A 20,744-nucleotide genomic window follows, 5' to 3' on the forward strand; every position below is an offset into this window, starting at 1 on the left:
AAGAGGATCATTTTCCCCCAGGGTTTCTTCCAGACTAAAGTCTTGTTTTTGTTTTGGGATCCAGAACCTGATGGTCCTACATTCTCACTCCCCTTGGTCTGTGGGGCATTGCCCTAGTGAGTCAATTGCACCCTCAATGCGCAAAAGTGCACGATAAATAGAGTAAAAATGATAAAAGTTAATACCCAAGTTGAAAAGGTTGTATACAAACTTGATGTGCAAAAGTGCACAATAAATACAGTAAAAATGATAAAAGTTAATACCCAAGTGGAAGAGGTTGTATACAAAATTGATGTGAAAAAAGTGCACGATAAATAAATAGAGTAATAATGATAAAAGTTCATTGATATGCCCCAGACTGATGGAATATAAAAAGTTTTTTTGAATCAGCCAAAAGGCCTGAGCAAAAGATGTGAGTGCATTGTAAACACTTAGGGGCACATTTACTTAGCTCGAGTGAAGGATTAGAAGGAAAAAAACCTTGAATTTCAAATGTTTTTTTTGGCTACTTCGACCTCCAACTACGACTTCGAAATGAACATTTCGAACTAAAAATCGTTCGACCATTCGATCAATAGTCTTTAAAAAAAACTTCGACCCCCTACTTCGCCACCTAAAACCTACCGAGCATCAATGTTAGCCTATGGGGAAGGTCCCCATAGGCTTTCTAACAAATTTCTGATCGAAGGAAAATCGTTTGATTGATGGATTAAAATCCTTCGAATCGTTCGATTCGAAGGATTTAATCGTTTTTTTCCTACGATCGAACGAACGAATAGCGGTAAATCCTTCGACTTCAAAGTCGAAGGATTTTACTTTGACGGTCAAATATCGAGGGTTAATTAACCCTCAATATTCTACCCTAAGTAAATGTGCTCCATAAAGTGCCTTGTGCAAAGTGCCATACTTGTGCATATTTGGGCAACCTAGAGTTTCTACACCCAGGGCATGGAGCTCCTCGGCTTTCATGATGCAGGCGATTTGGCCAGAGGATCAAGGTAATGTCTCTTATATGGAGGAGCAGCCACAAATTCCTCCTACAGATACATATACTGTATTCTAATGTATGGAATCAGTTATTTTGGAATTATTGGACCTGGCTTTTTCTGAGGCCTTTCTGTAATGTGAAACACTATACCTTTAAAGCTACTGAAAAAATAACAGTAGGATTGTTTTGCCCTCAACATTGAGATTCTTGCAATTTACTTGCCATCAATTACATGGCACTTTATTACTACAGGGAAATAGCAAATCCAGTCAAAAAAGAAAAATTATTTGTATCAATTGGGCCATTCTTTTGAATATTGGGTTTATCGATGATAGATTGTATATACCGTATTTATATCATTTGAACACCGACTAATATATTTGTTTTTTCGAATGTGTGCTCATGTTGTAAGACTTTCTGTGCCTGCAACACCACCGGGCAGATTTATCAAGGGTCAAATTGAAAATTCTAATTAGAATTTTTTAGTTTTTTCATGGTCAAAACTGTCAAGTTCGACTAGGGAGTTATTCAAATTAGATTCTATTTTCGAGATTTATCATACTCTACCCCTTTAAGAACTCGAATGCTACTATTTGCCACCTAAAACCTGCCGAATTGCTGTTTACAGTAAGGGGCAGATTTATCACAGGTCAAAGTGAATTTTCGAATTAAAAAACTTCAAATTTCGAAGTAATTTTTGGGTACTTCGATCGAACGATTTTATTTTGATCGCAAACAGCTAAATTTAAACAAAAAAAAAACTTTGACTATTGAATTATTCAATTCGATGGTCGAATTTCGAAGTTTTAGCAATTCGAAATTTGACTCTTGATAAATCTGCCCCCTACGTCAATGGGAGAGATCCAGGGATCAATTTTGAGTTGTTTGCAGCCTTTCTGACATTCAAGTTTTTTTCAGAGAAAAAAACTCAAATCCGATTCAAATTTGATTTAAGTTTTCGGGTCGATTCTATTCATTTGAGTTTTAAAAATTAGATTTTATTAATACATTTTGATTGGTCGAATTTGAAGTTCATGGGAGTTTGAGAGATTTAAAAAAACTCATATGAATTCATGATTCCACCCCTGATAAATGTGCCTCCACGCGTTCTCTCTGCTTGCTCAGATACTCATTCGTTGTTCTGGAAGTTGAATGCTTTTGAGTAACTTTTAAAAGTGCATTAAGTTTTGTTTTATTATTTCAGGGGACATCTATGGGACAGATGGGAGGGCTAACTTGCCAAATTTCGCAGAGGAGGTTGACTGGAAAGGACTGGAAGATTTGTACAGCATAAATGAAACTTTATATGGATACAGAAACAACTATAGACTTAGTCTGGATGACTGGGCTAATTACTTGAAGGATGTAGATAGAGTTTTTGCACTGCTGAACAGTAACTCTAAACAAACTAGAAGAAATGAGACTTTGCTCACTCAACCAGATGGTTTCTCAAACGCCTCACTATATGAAATGGCCTCTGCAGAGTCTGACGAAGAATTCAGTGGTGCAGCTGCAGAAGACAGAGAACCTGTTATGGAAACAAACTTTAGTACTTTGAATGTGAGCATAGTGGTATTTAATAACGAGAAAAAACTTGAAACAATCAATGATTTTCCTGAGCAGACAGATTTGAACCAATCACTCTGGAGCAACGGAGACACAGAGAGGTCAACAGATGCAGCATCCAACCCCTATGAAGTGGAGTTTAGTGGCAATGGACTAACAGAGATGGAATCCAAAAACATCTTTCATCTTCAAACAAATATTTATCTCTCTAAAGAGCGTCAACAAGACAGGAGTGGAGCCGTTTTTGAAGATCAGGTTTACCTTTCCATTGACTCAAAGCCTCTGCACCAAATGGCTTTACCTGCACTACAGCTAGACAACGCGAACAAACTGGAAACCATGAAGAACATATCTCAACTGGGTTATTCAGAGGAGATCTCCAAGGACAATGTAGAAGGCAGTGCCTTATCCCCACTTTTTGTCTGATTAGAACATTTTTCCGTTTAGCAAGAATTAGCGACAGAACCATGAGCACCTGACATTCCAGGTTTATTTCAGACCATGTGGCCATTCAACTTTTTATTCCCCACGATGTTATTGTTTGTACGGCATGGCATGTAATTCCTACGGATTGTGGGACACACCACCACATTCACTTCTGATGTCCTTCACCAAATGGGTCGGCTTGTTGGCTACTAAATATATAGTTGTGCTTTGTTTTCTAACCACTGGAATGTCTTGATATCACAATTAAGTTGTTGCACTTTCAGAAGCTTTTAGCACCAAATTTACCCCATAATTTCATTTTTTCTACTTTTGGTGGCACATTGTGGAAGTAAATAACCTTTTTTTAACCATGTTTAACAATCACACTAGGGGTGATTTATTAGAGTCTGATTGCCAAAAACTCGGAAAATCTGAGTGTTTTGCCTATAAAATCCGAATTTTTCATGAAAAACTTGGATTTGGTTTTTTTTTAACCCTCAAATTTTTTGGGATTTAGTATACCCAAGGATGGAAAAAGTCTGAATCTGAAAATCCGGCATCTCAGACCTGCCAAGGTTGTATAGAAGTCAATGGGAGAAGTCCTGAAGATTTCCTGATCTGTGCTGGAATAATCTGAAGATTTTGTGGTTTAAAAAAAAAATCAAAAAAATTTAGACGATTCAAATTTTTGGACAATTTTCATCATTTTTCCAATTTCTTTGGGGGAAATGGATTAATAAATAAGGGGAAATAACCCGTGCGGATTTGGTTGGGGTATATTTTAGAAAATATTCGGATTTTGATAAATAAATTTGATAAATAACCCCTAGAGATTGCCTTTGTTGTACAGGCAACCCCCCCCCCCCCAATTCCACCCCCTTTGGAAAGGTTATACAAGAAAAGCCACAGAGGAACGTTCTACTCTACTCCTGATGCTCTTACACAATGAATGTTGCATATAAAGAGCAGCTTGGTGCCTAACTTCTACTTGTTCTTATACAGATAAACCTCTCCCTAAACCAGCGTGGCACATATTTTACATTAAGATCCACATGATCCTATAATAAACACATAATAGTTCAGCCAGTTCCTTCAGTCTGTGTGGAAGCCATGCCTTGTTCTTGTCAGTCAACATGTTGTCTAAGGATTTTCATGATCAATGCGTTTGTCTTTCATCGTTCCGCCTGTGGGGTTTGAGCTTAGTAAGTAGCAGCTGAGCTCTTGCCTCGCAGGCTCCCGTATTCTGTATAATGTATTCAGAGGGCACAGGCAGTGGGTCAAATGTACTGCAGCCCCCTGGGGAAAAAACAGACTAGATAACTTATAGGGCAATCCTTATATCAGGGATGGCAAAGTCACAGCCTCTCTTACGTATATGCTCTATGTACATATGTTAAAATACAATGGGGAATATTTATCAAAGAGTGAAGTTAAAGATCGCCACCGTCCTCTAGAGTGAAATTCCACCTCTCTCTATTCATTTCTATGGGATTTTTAAAAGCGTATTTATCAATGGGTGAAAATGAAAGTTTATCCTTTGATAAATACGCCTTTTAAAATCCCATACAAATGAATGGACTGTGGCGATCTCTAACGTCACTCCTTGATAAATATCCACCAGTGACTTGTGGCTGTACACATACACGTGCCAGATGACAGAACAAACTATTTATGGTTATGAATGATGGGGTTTTTTTTTTTTTTTTTGTAAATAGTTTTCGGATGCTTAAGTTTCCGTTTTTGCGTTTTTTTTTTTAATCATGTATAGAATTCTGTTATACTTTTATAGAACAATTCTGACTTCAGGAAAGTCACGAAGCAAGATTTCTTTAAATAAAAATGTGTTTTAATTTTAAAAATGTCCAAGATTCGAGCAAAAGGATTGTTTTATTTGTGAGCAAATACAAAACAAGGTATGAAGTGAGTCAGCTGCCGGCCAGCGTGAGGGACGAGGTGTAGATTCAGACTCCCTGTTGGTAAATAAATCATCTACTCTCTGTCCTGAAAATAAATACAATGGCGTTGTCTGTAGTAAGAATCAGGATTTGTCAATAAATATCAGTATTAGTTCTGAGAATGGAAACTATAGGGCTCATTTATGAGTGCAAAATCGATGGGCAACTTGTACCTTTCCACACAGTGAGTTGTGTGTTAAACTGCTTACATTACAGGTATGGGACCTGTTATCCAGAATGCTCGGGACCTGGGGTTTTCCAGGAATATGGATCTTTCCGTAGTTTAAATCTTCATACTTTCAGGGGCCAATTCATTAACTTCGAGTGAAGGAATAGAAGAAAAAATACTTCGAATTTCGAAGTGTTTTTTTGGCTACTTCGACCTTCGACTACGACTTCGAATCGAAGGATTCAAACTTAAAATCGTTCTACTATTTGACCATTGGATAGTCGAAGTACTGTCTCTTTAAGAAAAAACTTTGACCCCCTAGTTCACCACCTAAAAGCTACCGAACCCAATGTTAGCCTATGGGGAAGGTCCTCATAGGCTTGGCTAAGTTTTTTTGGTCGAAGGATATTCCTTTGATCGTTGGATTAAAATCCCTCGATTATTCCTTCGATCGTTTGATTGAAGTATTTGCGCAAAATCCTTTTCGACTTCGATATTCGAAGTCGAAGGATTTTCATTCCCAGTCGAATATCGAGGGTTAATTAACCCTCGATATTCGACCCTTGATGAATTTGCCCTTAAGTCTACTAGAAAATCATGTAAACATGAAATAAACCCAATAGGCTGGTTAGGCTTCCAATAAGGAATAATTATATCAGTTGGGATCAAGTACAAGCTACTGTTTTATTATTACAGAGAAAAAGGAAATAATTTTGATTATAATGGAATCTACGGGAGACAATCTTTCTGTAATTCAGAGCTTTCTGGATAACGGGTTTCCGTATGATGGATCCCATACCTGTACTAAATGCCCCTAATTTATATACAAATTAAATAAATATCTGTAGAACTGGTCAACCCCTAGACAGTTTGGGGGTCTGAAATTTGCTGTGAGACCAGTAATATGTAGTTACTCCACTGCACACGCCACTTGCACAGCGAATACCACAAATGACGGCACATGACAAATATTCAGTACAATTGTGTATGAATTGTAATGAAGCACATTTGCTTTAATTTTGGCAAATCAGGCACACTTTATACAATACTGTGTATATAATATATATTACACAAGAGCCATGAATATCCTGTAAATTATATTCTTATAAACCAGGGGTGTCCAAACTTTTTACAACGAGGGCCAGATTTGGTGAGGTGAAAATGTGTGGGGGCCGACCATTGAGCCTGACATGCTGGATCCCAGGCAAAATCAATTGTGAAGCCACTACAATATATGGGATCTCTCTGTACAGACTATGAGCAAATTTAGGGGACTGTTCCTGCTGAATTGTGCTTAGTATGTTTACTGAAGTTTAAACTTGCAGCAGTGGGTGTAATGAGGGAAAGGGGATCTTTAGTTGTGCTCTCCTTTTTCCCCTCACTCCTGAGATGTGCGAGAGAGAGAGAGAGAGAGAGAGAGTGTGACTAACAGTCAAGCTAATCTGATGATCCTATATTTTCAATGTGTGCACCACGTGCATCATTATTATATTATGCCTGTGTATTAGATAAATGAACTTGCAATGACACTGGATGCTGTGCTGAAGGAAGAGAGAGAGAGACACTAGAGGGTATCACTACAGTTTGGCATCATTTCCCCCGCAGAAGTTCGCCGGACGTCACGGCAGGGGCCCGGAAGATTTGGGGGACAGGTGATCTTTTTCTCCATGATGGGCCGGCCCTTCAGCTAGGCAGGCCCTGATTCGTGGGAGTGGAGAAAACCAACCAGTTTACCGGGTAATCCAGCCCTGGCTGCGGGCCAATTAAAAATAGTAGTTTGGATACCCCTGCTTTAACCCAAAGCTATTGGACTTACCTGTTCTGGAACCCCAAGTGCTCAACGTCCTCCTAAATAACCACAGCTCATGGTGGACTAGTGGCTCTGAAACTTCCAAGGGCTCCCTGTGATTCTGGGTGTGAGCACAGACTCCCTCCCCTAAACGCAGTCTTGTGAGTCTGACACACAGATTGAAATGAGCCGACCAGTTGAATACAGTTTCTCTTTTATTGTCACGTTATCAAGTATAACAAAAAAGTTTTGTAAACAAACATTGTCATAAAGAATAAAACAAACTAGTCGGGCTTGCTTCAAATGAATTTAATGTCACCGTATTAATAAATATCAGTTAAAAACAAACCTATATTAGGCAAAACATATTCAGCAATCAGTTCTGCGCTTCTCTATTACACTACAAGTAAAACATATTAATACTCGGCCTCCGCCCTCGGCCAGTGGCAACCTCCTCTGGTGCATGGGCTCATGGTCAGTGTGGCTCTCAGCATCAGATCCGGGTGTGAAATCTGACACTTAGTGGATCCGCCCCTGTATATGGCATTTACACATGCATCCAACAATACAGGCAATTTACACTGAGACGCAAAGAAGTCCAATTAAGGAGTAAGTAACGTATGTAGGAAATGCACAGAATTCTCCATCGTTTCTTTCAAAGCTCCTCACTTACACAACACACGGGGAGGCACATTTATTAAAGGTCGAATTTCGAATTCATGTGAGTTTTTTTTAAACTCCTTTAAATTCAAATTTACTCGAAATTCGATTGGGGGGTTATTTAGTAAAAAAAAATTGTATATCTAAAACTCGCACAAATTTTACCAACTTGAATAAGACTAAATCTAATTCGACGATTCTCTGGAAAAAAACGCGGATGTCAGGAAGGCTACTAACATGTCCTGGACCTCTCCCATTGACTTATACACGAAGTCAGCAGATTTTAGGTGGCTAATAGTCGAATTTGAGTTCTTAAAGGGGCAGGGTATGATAAATCTCTAAATTCGAATTAAAACTCGAATCGAGTTTGGACCGTCAGGAAAAAATCAAAATTTAAAATTTTCAGTTCGACCCATAATTCTGCCCTTTAGACTTTAATGAAATTTTGCAAACTGTGCAATATATAGTGAATAAAGTACCCCCTCTTGTAAAATATAAGGATATTAAAAATTACCGAGGAGTTTCATGACCATTTAAAAACACGAGGCCGAAGGCCGAGTGTTTTTATACAGGTCATGGAACTCCGAGGTAACTTCTAATATCCTCATATTTTGCAACTGGGGGTACTTTATAATATATACTTTATAATATATTATAATACGCAAGTTTCAGTGAGTCATGTGACCGAAATGACATCAGAACTCACCGTTTATAACTGATGACATCAGAACTCACCGTTTATAAGGATATAATTTACAAGATATTCATTGTTTTTGTGTATTATATACATATCGTAGCAGTTCATCTGTCATTGCTTTGCTAGAGGTACAATAAATGATAGAAATGCCCAAATAAATCCTTTGCAAGAATTCCCCATCGCTCCAGCAGCACAAATCAACCCTCTATATGAGGCGCTATTAAAACATGAACGGATAGGCTTTTCGAATTTTCTACCCATAATTCCTGTTTTGGCTCTTGTTCTCTTCTAATGTATATATTTGGAAAAATAAAAGTGCAACTGTATAGGCATAATACTGGATCATGGGTAATACCATTGTGTAAGCAAATACCTTCCATGATATATATTCACTTCTAAGTCACCGTTATGATTCCCAATAGGTGCACACGCAGCATTCTCATGTAACCATGATTTATACTATGGATTCTAAGGAACTAACAAAACATTCTAGAACTCAGTGCACTGCTAAGTCAAACTATTGGGAAGAGTAGAGAGAGAGACTTTGGGGCAGATTCACTAAAGGGCGAAGTGACCAACGCGAGCAACATTTCGCCAGAAATCCCATCTGCAGGGACATCACCAATTTACTAAGAGGTGTAGGTGACAATTCGCTGGTGAACGGGACCAATGCTGGCGTTCACTCGCACTCTGTCACCAGGCAACTTTTCGCTCTGGCGAATGGTCGTTACTCCGCAAATTCGGTAAAGTGCGAATTTTACTGTACTTTGCCCTTTTTGTTGTAAAAAAGATGGTGACTTTTCTTTTTTTAAAGGAGAAGGAAACCCCCTGGGCACAAAAACCCTCCCCCTCCCCTGCGTTGCTTCCCCTCCCTCCTCCCCCCTGGCCTACCTGTCCCGCTGGGCAAATGCCCCTAACTTGTTACTTAGCCTTCTGCGCAGGTTCAGTCCACGGAGTTCACAGACGCCATCTTCTCCCAAGCGGTCTTCTTCCTGCTTTAACCGGCGTTTTTGGCGCATGCGCAGTAGGAGCATTTCGCCGGTACAGATCTACTGCGCATGCGCCAAAAGTCACAAAGTTTTCCGATTTGACTTCGTGACTTTTTTGGCGCATGCGCAGTAGATCCGTACCGGCGAAATGCTCCTACTGCGCATGCGCTGGTCAAAGCAGGAAGAAGATGGCGTCTGTGAACTCTGTGGACTGGACCTGAGTAACAAGTTAGGGGCATTTGCCCAGGGGGACAGGTAGGCCAGGGGGGAGGAGGGAGGCTGGGCAGGAGGGGTGGAGGGGTTTTTGCACCCAGGGGGTTTCCTTCTCCTTTAAGCAGGATTGCCTGCAAAAGTCCTAACTATTAAACTTTTTTTGGGTTAACGTTTTCACCAGACATTTGAGGGCCATGGAACATTCATTTTAGGGTGGGCTCCTGTGTAGGGAATTATATGATCTCTTGTCTTTATTCAGGTTCTTTGGACATTTGAAATAAAAAGTGGCCACTTCAAGCATTTGCACCAACATTTCTAATAAAGATGTCCATGCGACTTTAATGTACCAGCCCTATTCAAATTGACCTAAGCGTAAGAGGACTAACAAAGTTTCGCTAGGCAGAAGTGATCGCTATCGTCATTTCGCTTTGAAACGCTCGCACTGCCGAAGTAACGCAAGTGAAAATTCGCCAGCATTCGTCACCCAGGACACCACTTCTTACTTTAGTGAATTAGCCTAGTGCTAATGAATTTACGTCTGGCGAAGTGCCGCAACGTCTGCCGATTCTCCCTTTAGTAAATCTGCCCCTTTGTTCAAGTTTCGGAATTACAACTGTTGTAAGTTCTACATTAAATATTGGACAAGGTGGGGGGGGAGCAAATAGGGAATTAAAGAAAGAATTAAAATATACGTGGCATATAGTGGTGGTTGCACAGGATTTGGCACTGCTTCTATTAACTGTTTATCATCCTGCTGAGAGCATTATCCTCTCTTTTCCAGATGCCAATGTTACACCTCTCAATTTGTAATTGATTTAACTGCCATGATTCCTGACAACCCACCTACATTACCTTTCTATATCCACTTTAAAGGGGAACTATCTATAGCTTTACTTTCCCACACACCCTCTCCTGATTCCATTGCTTTTAGTGCAGGTTTCTAATCTGCCGTCTTCAACCCTTTAGGGCAAGGGGACACTAAATGGATCGTCTGCTTTTCTCCACAATGTAAATCACCGGCGGGATCACACTTGGAGCGATTCGTTTTCCGAACTCGCCTTGCGAGGAAAGTTCGGGCAACTTTAGAAAATGAAACTCTCCGAGTGCCATCCCGCCGGCGATTTCGATTCTAGTCGGTGGGAGGCAGTTCGGGGGAAATTAGTCGCCCCGAAGAAGAGCCGATTTATTGCCGGCGACTAAATCTCCCCGAATCTCTCATCATCATTTGGTCCCACAAGGCCTTTAATCCCTTCCCAAGTGATGTTAATATCTATACAGAACATACACAGTCACTAATACAGTACGTGCTGGATTTTCATAGAGACGACTACAATAAATAAGGGAATAGTTATTACTAAGACAAAAAGAGATGAGCCTCCATCTTAATGTTTCAGGGATCACTCAGATTCATCTGTTAATATAATAGAGTAATGGACAAGGTCTAATTCCCAACAGGCAGGACAGTTGGGGGAAACAGGAGGATCTGCTAATGTCGCCTCCATATTGATCCCTGAGTGAATATTTACACCAGGTAATATCCCGTATGTAACCCAGAATCTGCTATTACCTACATATGAATTGCAGCGCAGTTGAAGCAGTTAGGGATCGGGATGGGGGTGAGATCCCCAATTTTATTCAGTATAAGTAAAACCTGAACTGAACGTAGACATCCACAGAGGTGGAATACAAGTTCCAAACCCAACACTGTACTATGGACCTACAGTAGATCCCTGATTGGAATTTGTAAAATTAGCACAATCTGTTTTTCATTTTTTTTTAACCTACTTCTCAGTGTATTTTACTTTTACCAACATTTCAATAACATTTCTTTCTCAACTCCAAGCTTTGAGAATTCGTTTTTTTTGGACACATTTTAGAAAATAAATGATTAAAATTTCCCTACTCATAAGAATGTCATGAAACAAAAAAAAAAGGGGGGGGGGGTAACATTCTACATCTGATTGTAATTTTCATTCTGACACTGATAATTCCATTTTTCTAGAGATTTTTACTTTAAAGTTAACTTTTAGCATGTTATAGAATGGCCAATTCTAAGCAACTTTTCAATTTGTCTTATTTACTTTTTCTTCTGACTCCCTCCAGCTTTCAAATGGGGGTCACTGACCCCATTAAAACAACAAATGCTTTGAAAGGCTACACATTTATTGTTAGTACTACTTTTTATCACTCATCTTTCTATTCAGGCCCTCTCCTATTCATATATCAGTGTCTCGTGTAAATCAGTGCATGGTTTCTAGGATTATTGGGACCCTAGCAACCAGATAGATGAAATTGCAAACTGGAGAGCTGCTAAATAAAAAGCTAAATAACTCAAAAGCCACAATGAACATCAATTGCAAATTGTCTCACAATATCACACTCTACATCATACTAAAAGTGACTTTAAAGGTGAACAACCTCTTTAAATAATTGAGTCTATTAATGTCCTTCACAGGCTAATAAATAGGAACCACTGTCACTCTAGGGTGTCAACCAACACAATAACGTAACTTGGTGGGGGTGGGGGCGGGCCCTGGTGCGAGCCGTGCAGACGGGCCCGCCCCCAACCTCGTGTGCGCTATTTTTCTGTGCCGCTGCAGCCGACTCCAGCCGGCTGCAGCGCGCACGATCTTCCGGGGGGGCCCTGCGGGGGTGCGGGCCCTGGCCCATTTGCACCCCCTGCTCCCCCAGTAGTTACGCCCCTGAACCAACAGTTTTCCCTTTAATGCTTGCCCAAAGCTGACACTCTGATATAAACTTGATACAGAGAAGAATGCTACACGAACCCTAAAACTCTCAAAACCCTTTTATCTGATCTTGTCAGGAGTCATAAAAATGATTCAGTAGGACCTTACATCAAGATCAGTGATATGAGGGTCAACCCTAACCTGCCCTTTTGGCACCTGCACCGGCTCCTAATCTAGCGAGTGCTGTATTTATACACCAGCCCATCACTGCTGATGGAAGCAGACATAGGTTGCAGGAAGAACTGGCATCTGAACCAATCCATGGACACAAAGGTTGCATGTAATTCTGCCTGGACCCGCCCAACCTGCAGGCTTCAGCCAGTCATCAAATCTCTAATCAAGATCTTTAGGGCTGCACATAAAAAAGAGCTAAAATTGTACTGTTGGGCAGTGTCGGACTGGGATCTCCGAGCCCCATCGGGCCGTTAACTGGGGCCCCCCATCCTAATTGTGAGTGCAACCAACCCCCCTCCCAATCGGGAATTTTTTTAAAAAAACCACCTCCACATACCTTACATTGAATGCGACTGAGCATACTCAACTGTGTGCACAAGGGGAGCTCCGTGATCGGCATCTGGAGGCTGCAGTTTCCAGGTGAAGAGGTGGACTTGGGTCGGTGGGGGACCACCAAGTTTTTTACCGGTCTCCCACTGGCCCAGTCCGACCCTGCTGTTGCTATTAGAAGGCAGTTACCTCCCATATTGGCAGTTTCACTAAAGGGCGAAGTGGCCGACCCAAGCGACAAATCGCCAGAATTCCCATCCACAGGAACATCGCCACTAACAGGCGTAGAGGACAATTTGCTAGCGAACAAGATCATCACTAGCATTTGTTCACACTCTGGCGAATAGTCGTTACTCCTCAAATTCAGTAAAGTGAGAATTTTACTGAACGTTACCTCTTTCACCAGAGTTTACTGCGCCACCTCAGACCAGGCAAACTGATAAAACAAAGCTACATCCTCCTCAATCTTATGTCAGTGACATCATATCCTGTCTGCAGGAAATGCATTAAAGTTGTAAAAAATGCCGGCGACTTTTACTTTTTAAAGCGGGATTGCCTTCAAAAGTCCCAACTATTAGTATTTTTGTGTTAACATCTTTTTAACAATTTGAGGGGCATGGCACATTTGTTTTAGGGTGGGCTCAAGTCTAGGGCATTGGAGGATCTCTTTTGTCTTTATTCAGGTTCCTTGGACATTTGTAATAATAAGTGACCACTTCAAGCATTTGCACCACCATCTCTAATAAAGACGTCCATACGACTTTAATGTCCCCGCTCTATTCAAATTGACCTAAGCGTAACAGCACGACCGAAGTTTCGCTAGGCAAAAATGAACACTGCTGAAAATTCGCTATGAAATGCTCACACTGCCAAGTAACGCTAGTGAAAATTCGCCAACGTTCGGCTGCTGAGACACAGCTTTGCATTTAAGTGAATTAGCGTAGTGTTAACAAATGGCGAAGTGTGGCGAAGCAGTTGCTGGTGAAAATTCGCCCTTTAGTGAATTCGCCCCATGAGAAATGTTATTGCTTTACCTTTTTGTATTATATTCAGTTTAACAAAAACAATGTTGTTCCTAAATCTTGATTCAAATCATGTGGCATGCGTTCTTGCATTTTCAATACTCTCCAAAGAATTGCATGTGTCCTATTTGGCTGCCATTTCTGCACTCTGGGCAAAGATCTACTGTAGGTTCAAGCACCCAATTATGTAAGTATATTGATAAATATTGTAGAATGTGAACTCAGCAATCTGTTCCAGTTAAGGGTCTGGTAGGTAGCGATCCTTGAAGATGTACTATTGCTGCCATATGCATTACACTTTACTGATGTCCCTCGGGTGAGCTCCAAAGGCACTTCTACTAAAATTCAGAGTTGTTCTAGGGCTGCAAGAAGTAAAATTGATGAAATGGAGTTCACCACTAGTCCCTCTCTAAACATGCACAGCTCAGTGTGTTGCTAAATAAATATAAAATGTACTCATACATTAAATAAAGCCTATGAAACAGGAGTTCCTCTAAGCCATACATTCTGTTCTGAATCCCAGAGAAGATATACAGCCAAGGATATTCTTGAGATATATCAGGCCACTTTTAGCTAATGCCTACGATTATGACAGAGCAAACATTTTCCATGCTTGGTATATATTAAGTTATGCATTATAGAAGTCTGATATAAAAGTAAACCTGATTTATAGCTTCTATATTCCTTTGTATATGATGTAGGTTTGATCTCTCCCTATGCTACGTATTTAACATGCTTGAAATGCAATTTTCCAAATGTAGTTGCATAGTTTAGGTTAATGTCGTTGTGCTTTAAAGCATACCTCACAGTCAAGTTCAGATGCATTGTTTGCAGACAGCTATCAGCTGAGTGATTGCTAAGTTTCAACCGAGTAAAAGTCAACAATCAGCTAAGTTGCAGCCAAGTTGAAGACACCTATCAGCTGTGTGATTGCTAAGTTTCAGCCATCAAAGTCACCAATCAGCTAAATGATTGCTAAATTTCAGCCAAGTTGCCGAATCAGCTGGGGGCATACTAAGTTTCAGATGAAGGCCTGCTAAATTTCAGCCAAGTTGCCCACCCGTATCAGCTGAGGGCTTACTAAGTTTCAGCTGAAGGCTTGTTAAGTTTCAGCCAAGTCGAAGACACCTATCAGCTAAGTGAATGCTAAGTTTCAGCCGTCAAAGTCACCAATCAGCTAAGTGAGAGGGCTTACTAAGTTTCAGCTGAAGACCTGCTAAGTTTCAGCCAAGTTGAAGACACCTATCAGCTGAGTGAATGCTAAAGTTTCAGCCGGGTCGAAGTCACTAATCAGCTGAGAGCTTATTAAGTTTCAGCTGAGGACTAAGTTTCATACGAGTGAAGACACCTATGAGCTGAGGGCTTGCTGAACTTCGAACATTTTTGTAACTCTATCACATAGGGTAGGAGAACAGATGAAGATACTACTAAAAACTAAAAACTCCACTTATTTAGGAGAATAAATGAACTGTTGAGGTAACCAGCCCTCAATCACCCTGTAGCTACTCATAAAATGCGTTGTGATTTCTCCTTTTTAGTTGAAAAAGAAGGCACGTGTGTTCCACAAGGCGCCAACACTGAACTCCTCCAAGGAACCGAGAGGTCCATGAAACTGATTGTCTGGTCTAAGTTTCAGCTGGGGTTTCTTCTTGAGAGTTTTCAAAGGAGGAATTTATTGCTTCTAGGAAAGTTCCAGTGTAGGTTTGTGCTGTGTGTTGGATTCCTCGGTTGAGGTGGTTTATATTTTCATTGGGTTCATCCCTAGCACCAAAAGCTGGACAGGACCTTGCGCGTGCATAACTCTGCTCAGCGGTCGCATTGCCGACCATCTCACTGACTGTGCTTATTGGCGACGCTCTCCATCTGCTCCTCTGCAATTGATCCTCTTTGTGTTTTATGGAATACCAGGCCAGAAATATAAAAATGAATCCTAAGAATTTCAGACCAGCTGCCAATCCAAAATAAACAAAGCGAAACGATGTCACGTTGTATTCCCAGCAAGATCCCTGAACGCCACAATCCTGCTGCCAGAGCATGCACGTCCTGTCAATAACTGCGCCAAAATAAATGGGAGTGGGAATGTAAGCTGCAACACAAACACAAGGAATGTTTAAGCAGGGCAGGAATCCCATGTATTTTCCATTCTCTCACTATTATCTTGTTACTGTGTGCTGGATGCACTCCTATAAACCTGATTATACACTAACCTTAAAGGGATACTGTCATGGGAAAAAAAAATGTTTCAAAATGAATCAGTTAATAGTGCTGCTCCAGCAGAATTCTGCACTGAAATCCATTTCTCAAAAGAGCAAACAGATTTTTTTATATTCAATTTTGAAATCTGACATGGGGCTAGACATATTGTCAATTTCCCAGCTGCCCCTGGTCATGTGACTTGTGCCTGCACTTTAGGAGAGAAATGCTTTCTGGCAGGCTGCTGTTTTTCCTTCTCAATGAAACTGAATGTGTCTCAGTGAGACATGGGTTTTTACTATTGAGTGTTGGTCTTAGATCTACCAGGCAGTTGTTATTTTGTGTTAGGGAGCTGTTATCTGGTTACCTTCCCATTGTTCTTTTGTTTGGCTGCTGGGGGGAAAAGGGAGGGGGTGATATCACTCCAATTTGCAGTACAGCAGTAAAGAGTGACTGAAGTTTATCAGAGCACAATTCACATGACTTGGGGCACCTGGGAAATTGACAATATGTCTAGCCCCATGTCAGATTTCAAAATTGAATATAAAAAAATCTGTTTGCTCTTTTGAGAAATAGATTTCAGTGCAGAATTCTGCTGGAGCAGCACTATTAACTGATGCATTTTGAAAAAAACTTTTTTACCCATGACAGTATCCCTTTAACCAAAGTCATATCTGACATATCTGTATTCCAACAATAATGATGTGCTCAACATCTGTTTATAATCCTTTAGGATCAGGTGCTGAACAGTTTACTACCCAACCTGCCACTGGTCAAAAGTTAAACGTGAAGTCCAAGGAACTGCAGCACACTGTTAGGGAGAATCAGTTTTGTATCATGGTGAATTTATCAGCTGAAACAAATGCTGCCAAAGAAAGACAACGTTTCGGGTCTTACTGGGCCCTTTATCAAGCCTATAATTATACACACTGCTCTGTGATAAATAGCATCAAGTGAACGTGGGGGAAGGTGTGGTAGCACAAGGTGTGTCAATTAATTATAGTCCTTATAGGGAAACTATTGTGAAAATGAAATTTTATAAGCTTCATCCTACTGAAATGAGAAACTTTCTAAATACAATCAATTGCATTTTTTGCATAATTTCTGAAATAATCAAGTTTACCTTTATATCTGTTTCTCTTCATTCTCTCTTCATGCAGGAGTTGGGTGTCAGATAGTCATTGACAGTTAGATTCAATATATCTTATAGGAGGGCTCCTTTTGCCTAGAACATGTATTAGAGCTCACTCTATTGAAATCACCAATCATCATGGGGCAAATTTACTAACCTCCGAAAATTCGCCAGCGACGGCTTCGCTCACAGTGCAACACTTCACCTGGCGTAGGACAACGCTAATTCACTAAAATTGACAGGGTGTCGAACGCTGGCAAAGTTGAGCTAGCATTACTGCGCCAAGCAAAGTGAAGTTGCGCTAGCATTGCTTAATTTGCAAGTTGACTGGACGTATATGTTGCAGCAAATACATTACACTACACAAGCACAGGAAACCTTAATAAAATAAAATAGAGGTGTTATAATGCCCTACACATGAACCCACTGTATATAGTTTATGTGCCATATGTTAGGAAATGTAGAAAAAGTTACGCTCTTTTGCAGCCTATTACCCTGAAAAAGGAAAAGACGCCAGAGTTTTTTGGGACTTAGAAGAATTTTACAACTATTTTTTGAGGAAGTCCTATCTACTCTATTGCACTTCGCCTGGTCTGAGGTGGTGAAGGCAAGTCTGGCGCAAGAGGTAACGTTCAGTAAAATCTGCATCTTAGTGAATTTGCAGAGTAACGTCCATTCGCCAGAGAGAAAATTCACCTGGCGTTAGAGCGAAGTACCGCTAGAGTCTATCTCCTTCGCTAGCGAAGTTACGCCGGCGACCGTTAGTAAATCAGTGAAGTCCGAAATGACGTTATGCTGGTGAATAGCGTTAGTCACTTCTCCCTTTAGTAAATTTGCCCCAATGTCTCTCTACATGCAGGATTTGTGGAAAGGGCAGTTATTTTGTTTGTACTGGAATCAGTTATTTGAGTGAGCTCTGATACATCTGCTAGGAAAGGGAGCCCCCCTATAAGATATATTGGATTTATCTGTTAATGAATATCTGTCACCCAACTGCTGCAAGAAGACAGAATGAAGAGAAACAGATGCTGAGAGAGGAATAGCGAAGATAAACTTGATTATTTCAGAAATGATTCAGAAAATGTAATTAATTGTATTTAGAAATTCAAATTCGTGAAACTGGTTTGCAGCACGCTTCTATTTTGTTGCGTGTTTTTGGCACATACATCGTTTTTTGATGCTCGCAACATTGGTTTTCAACACAAGGTATTTTTTTTTGACGCACAGCGAAACGAGTCGCAGCTAAGTATTTGTTTTGTTTTTTTAAAGTTCCATAACATTTGTGCACAAAAAATCTAAGGGAAATTTCTACTAGCACCCAGGCAGGCACTGCAGCAGTTTCTTACAGAAACAGGGAAAAATGTATTTCCAGAACAGCCAATGGCTGGATAAGGCTGCCATCTAGTGGATTGACAGTGTATAACACTATAGAGTAAACTGCAATCATAAAAAGATCAGTTAGTGAAGCACTGCACAACTGCAGAGTAATGTGTGGTGTAACTAGGGGCCCATTAGTCTGGGTCATTGGTTGCCTTGCCGTCCCCAAATAACAAAGCCTCCACTCAGGACACACAATGTACCTAAATCCACGTTCTTGCATGCTCATTCTTATAAATTGGCTTTTTCTATGCTATTTCAGATTTTTCTGTTGTGGAATTATCTATTTTAAGTTCTCCTGTGCATCTAAAAGGAGCAGCAGCCTAATAGTGTCCTTCAGTATATATATATATTGTCTTGAGAAAGGCCCAGAACGGGACCGAAACGTTGACAATAAATTTTCTTTTTCTAAACTGCATTATGAAGTCCTGGAGTGCGTCAATCTTGGGGAACTACTTTCTACAATATATTTGACAGCACCCAGGCATGAAGAGAACGCTTGACTGGAGTGCAGCACAGCTGGAACTTTATATATATATATATATATATATATATATATATATATATATATATATATATATATATTTATTTATATATAAAGCTGCAGCAGATGTTGCAGGAGGAAAAGGCATTCAGCAAGTCATATTTATCAGTAATGGACAGCATGGTATACTGGAGGCAAATATTCACTTGATTCTTTGCACACTGTCATTTGGTTTCCAATGTATCAAAAAAAAAATCGCACAGTTATGTTAATATTAGGAAAACATTAGTATGTTATGGAATAGAAAAAAAAGCTAATGATTATTCCACTAGGCACAGGTTTTATATACTGAAAAGTATCATCATGGTCATTATTTATAGTGCCTTGCACTTAAAGGAACAGTAATGTCAAAACATAAAAGTGTTTTAAAGTAATGAAAATATAATGCAGTGTTGCCCTGCACTGGTAAAACTGCTGTGTTTGCTTAAGAAACACTACTATTGTTTATATAAATAAGCTGCTGTGTAGCAATGGGGGCAGCCATTTAAAGGAGAAAAAGCTCAAGTTACACAGCAGATAGCAGATAAGCTCTGTCTGTCTAATGGTGTTATGTGTTATCCATTAGTTAACCTGTGCCATATAGCCGTTTTCTATTTCTCCCATTGCTACACAGCAGCTTGTTTATATGAACTATAGTAGTGTTTCTGAAGCAAACACATCAGTTTTACCAGTGCAGGACAACAGCACATGATATTTTCATTACTTTAAAACACTTACATTTTTTGGTGTTACTGTTCCTTTAATAATGTGTATTGTGCAATATAATATTCCTGTGGTGCTCTATAATTGTGCCGTTATATGACTGTGCTATTCTAAGACATTGGAGGGCTCATTTACTGATGGCAGGGCAGGGCACAAGGTGCAAAAAGCAGGCACAAGCCTTCACACTTTTCTGCCCCCTAACGCAGTCAGATGTGCAAGGGGTACAAGCTGCAAAGGAGCTCATACTTAATACTTGCCGTAAGAACAGGGAAGCCTTGCGGGTGCCATCTTATTTAAAAAAATTTACTCTACTCCAAGGTGCGAAGTGCAGTAAAGCCCAGGGAGAGGTGCCTGGAGATTGAGCACAAAGGAGCAACATTTTGCACAAACATTGCCCTTTCCCTGAAGGAAATTTATCACCGACTGTACCAGTGAATGGAGAGATTTGTGTCAGATTTTGCTATAAATAAGATTTTAAAAAAATAAACACAAGATAATGACAGCTGGAGTGGCAAAGATTCTATATTGATAAGGGTAATCGTCGCCCCATGCTGCTCCTAGGAAGGCCTTAGAAACTAAAGCTGCCCATTCTATTCACAGACATGGGAAAATAAACATAACCAGAGACCTTTATATTTCCAAGGCAGTGTTCAGTGTATGTGCATAGAAGCCAAGCTGCATGTGCCAGCCAGTGTAGGGGCAGGAGACTGTTTGCACTGATAAAATAATGGCTTGAGCCTTACCCAGAGTCCTTAGCAGAACAAACTGCATTCCTAATGCGAATGGCCTCTCTGCTTCATCCACTGACCTACAGGAGAAAAGAAATGGAACTGTGACGTATGATTTCTCTCTTTTGATTTCACAGTGAATGTGAAAAACTTTAGAAATAAATAGGCAAAATTACGAATGAAAATTCATATTTCCTATTACTTTAATTTTGCATAGCCCTTTTTGCTCCATATGTAGCCCCTCCTGCTATTTGTGAGCATTGCTTATCACTGACTTGCCCACATGCTGCCTCTAAACTATAGTCAGGATTTTGGACTTGGACCTTGTTAACCCACTCTGTGC

The 20,744-nt window shown here is 40.2% G+C and overlaps 2 protein-coding genes across 6 annotated transcripts in view; one reads left to right on the forward strand and one right to left on the reverse strand.

Annotated features, from left to right (window-relative positions):
• sulf1.S (sulfatase 1 S homeolog) overlaps positions 1–4,841 on the forward strand; it is a 102,740-nt gene extending 97,899 nt beyond the window's left edge. For 4 of the 5 annotated variants that reach the window (XM_018223780.2, XM_018223782.2, XM_018223781.2 and 1 more), the window contains one exon: positions 2,193–4,841. In XM_018223780.2, the coding sequence (XP_018079269.1) occupies positions 2,193–2,980 (788 nt within the window). In that variant the 3' untranslated portion in view covers positions 2,981–4,841. The remainder of the gene's footprint in view (positions 1–2,192) is intronic. The other variant, XM_018223784.2, reaches the window with a different exon arrangement.
• A 10,246-nt stretch (positions 4,842–15,087) lies between these two features.
• slco5a1.S (solute carrier organic anion transporter family member 5A1 S homeolog) overlaps positions 15,088–20,744 on the reverse strand; it is a 53,618-nt gene continuing 47,961 nt past the window's right edge. The window contains exons 9-10 of the mRNA XM_018223786.2: positions 20,417–20,481; positions 15,088–15,811 (exon numbers count right to left, since the gene is read on the reverse strand). Of these exons, the coding sequence (XP_018079275.1) occupies positions 15,351–15,811; positions 20,417–20,481 (526 nt within the window). The 3' untranslated portion in view covers positions 15,088–15,350. The remainder of the gene's footprint in view (positions 15,812–20,416; positions 20,482–20,744) is intronic.

Source organism: Xenopus laevis, chromosome 6S (assembly GCF_017654675.1).
Source record: "Xenopus laevis strain J_2021 chromosome 6S, Xenopus_laevis_v10.1, whole genome shotgun sequence".
In the NCBI taxonomy this organism is placed as follows: Eukaryota; Metazoa; Chordata; class Amphibia; order Anura; family Pipidae; genus Xenopus; species Xenopus laevis.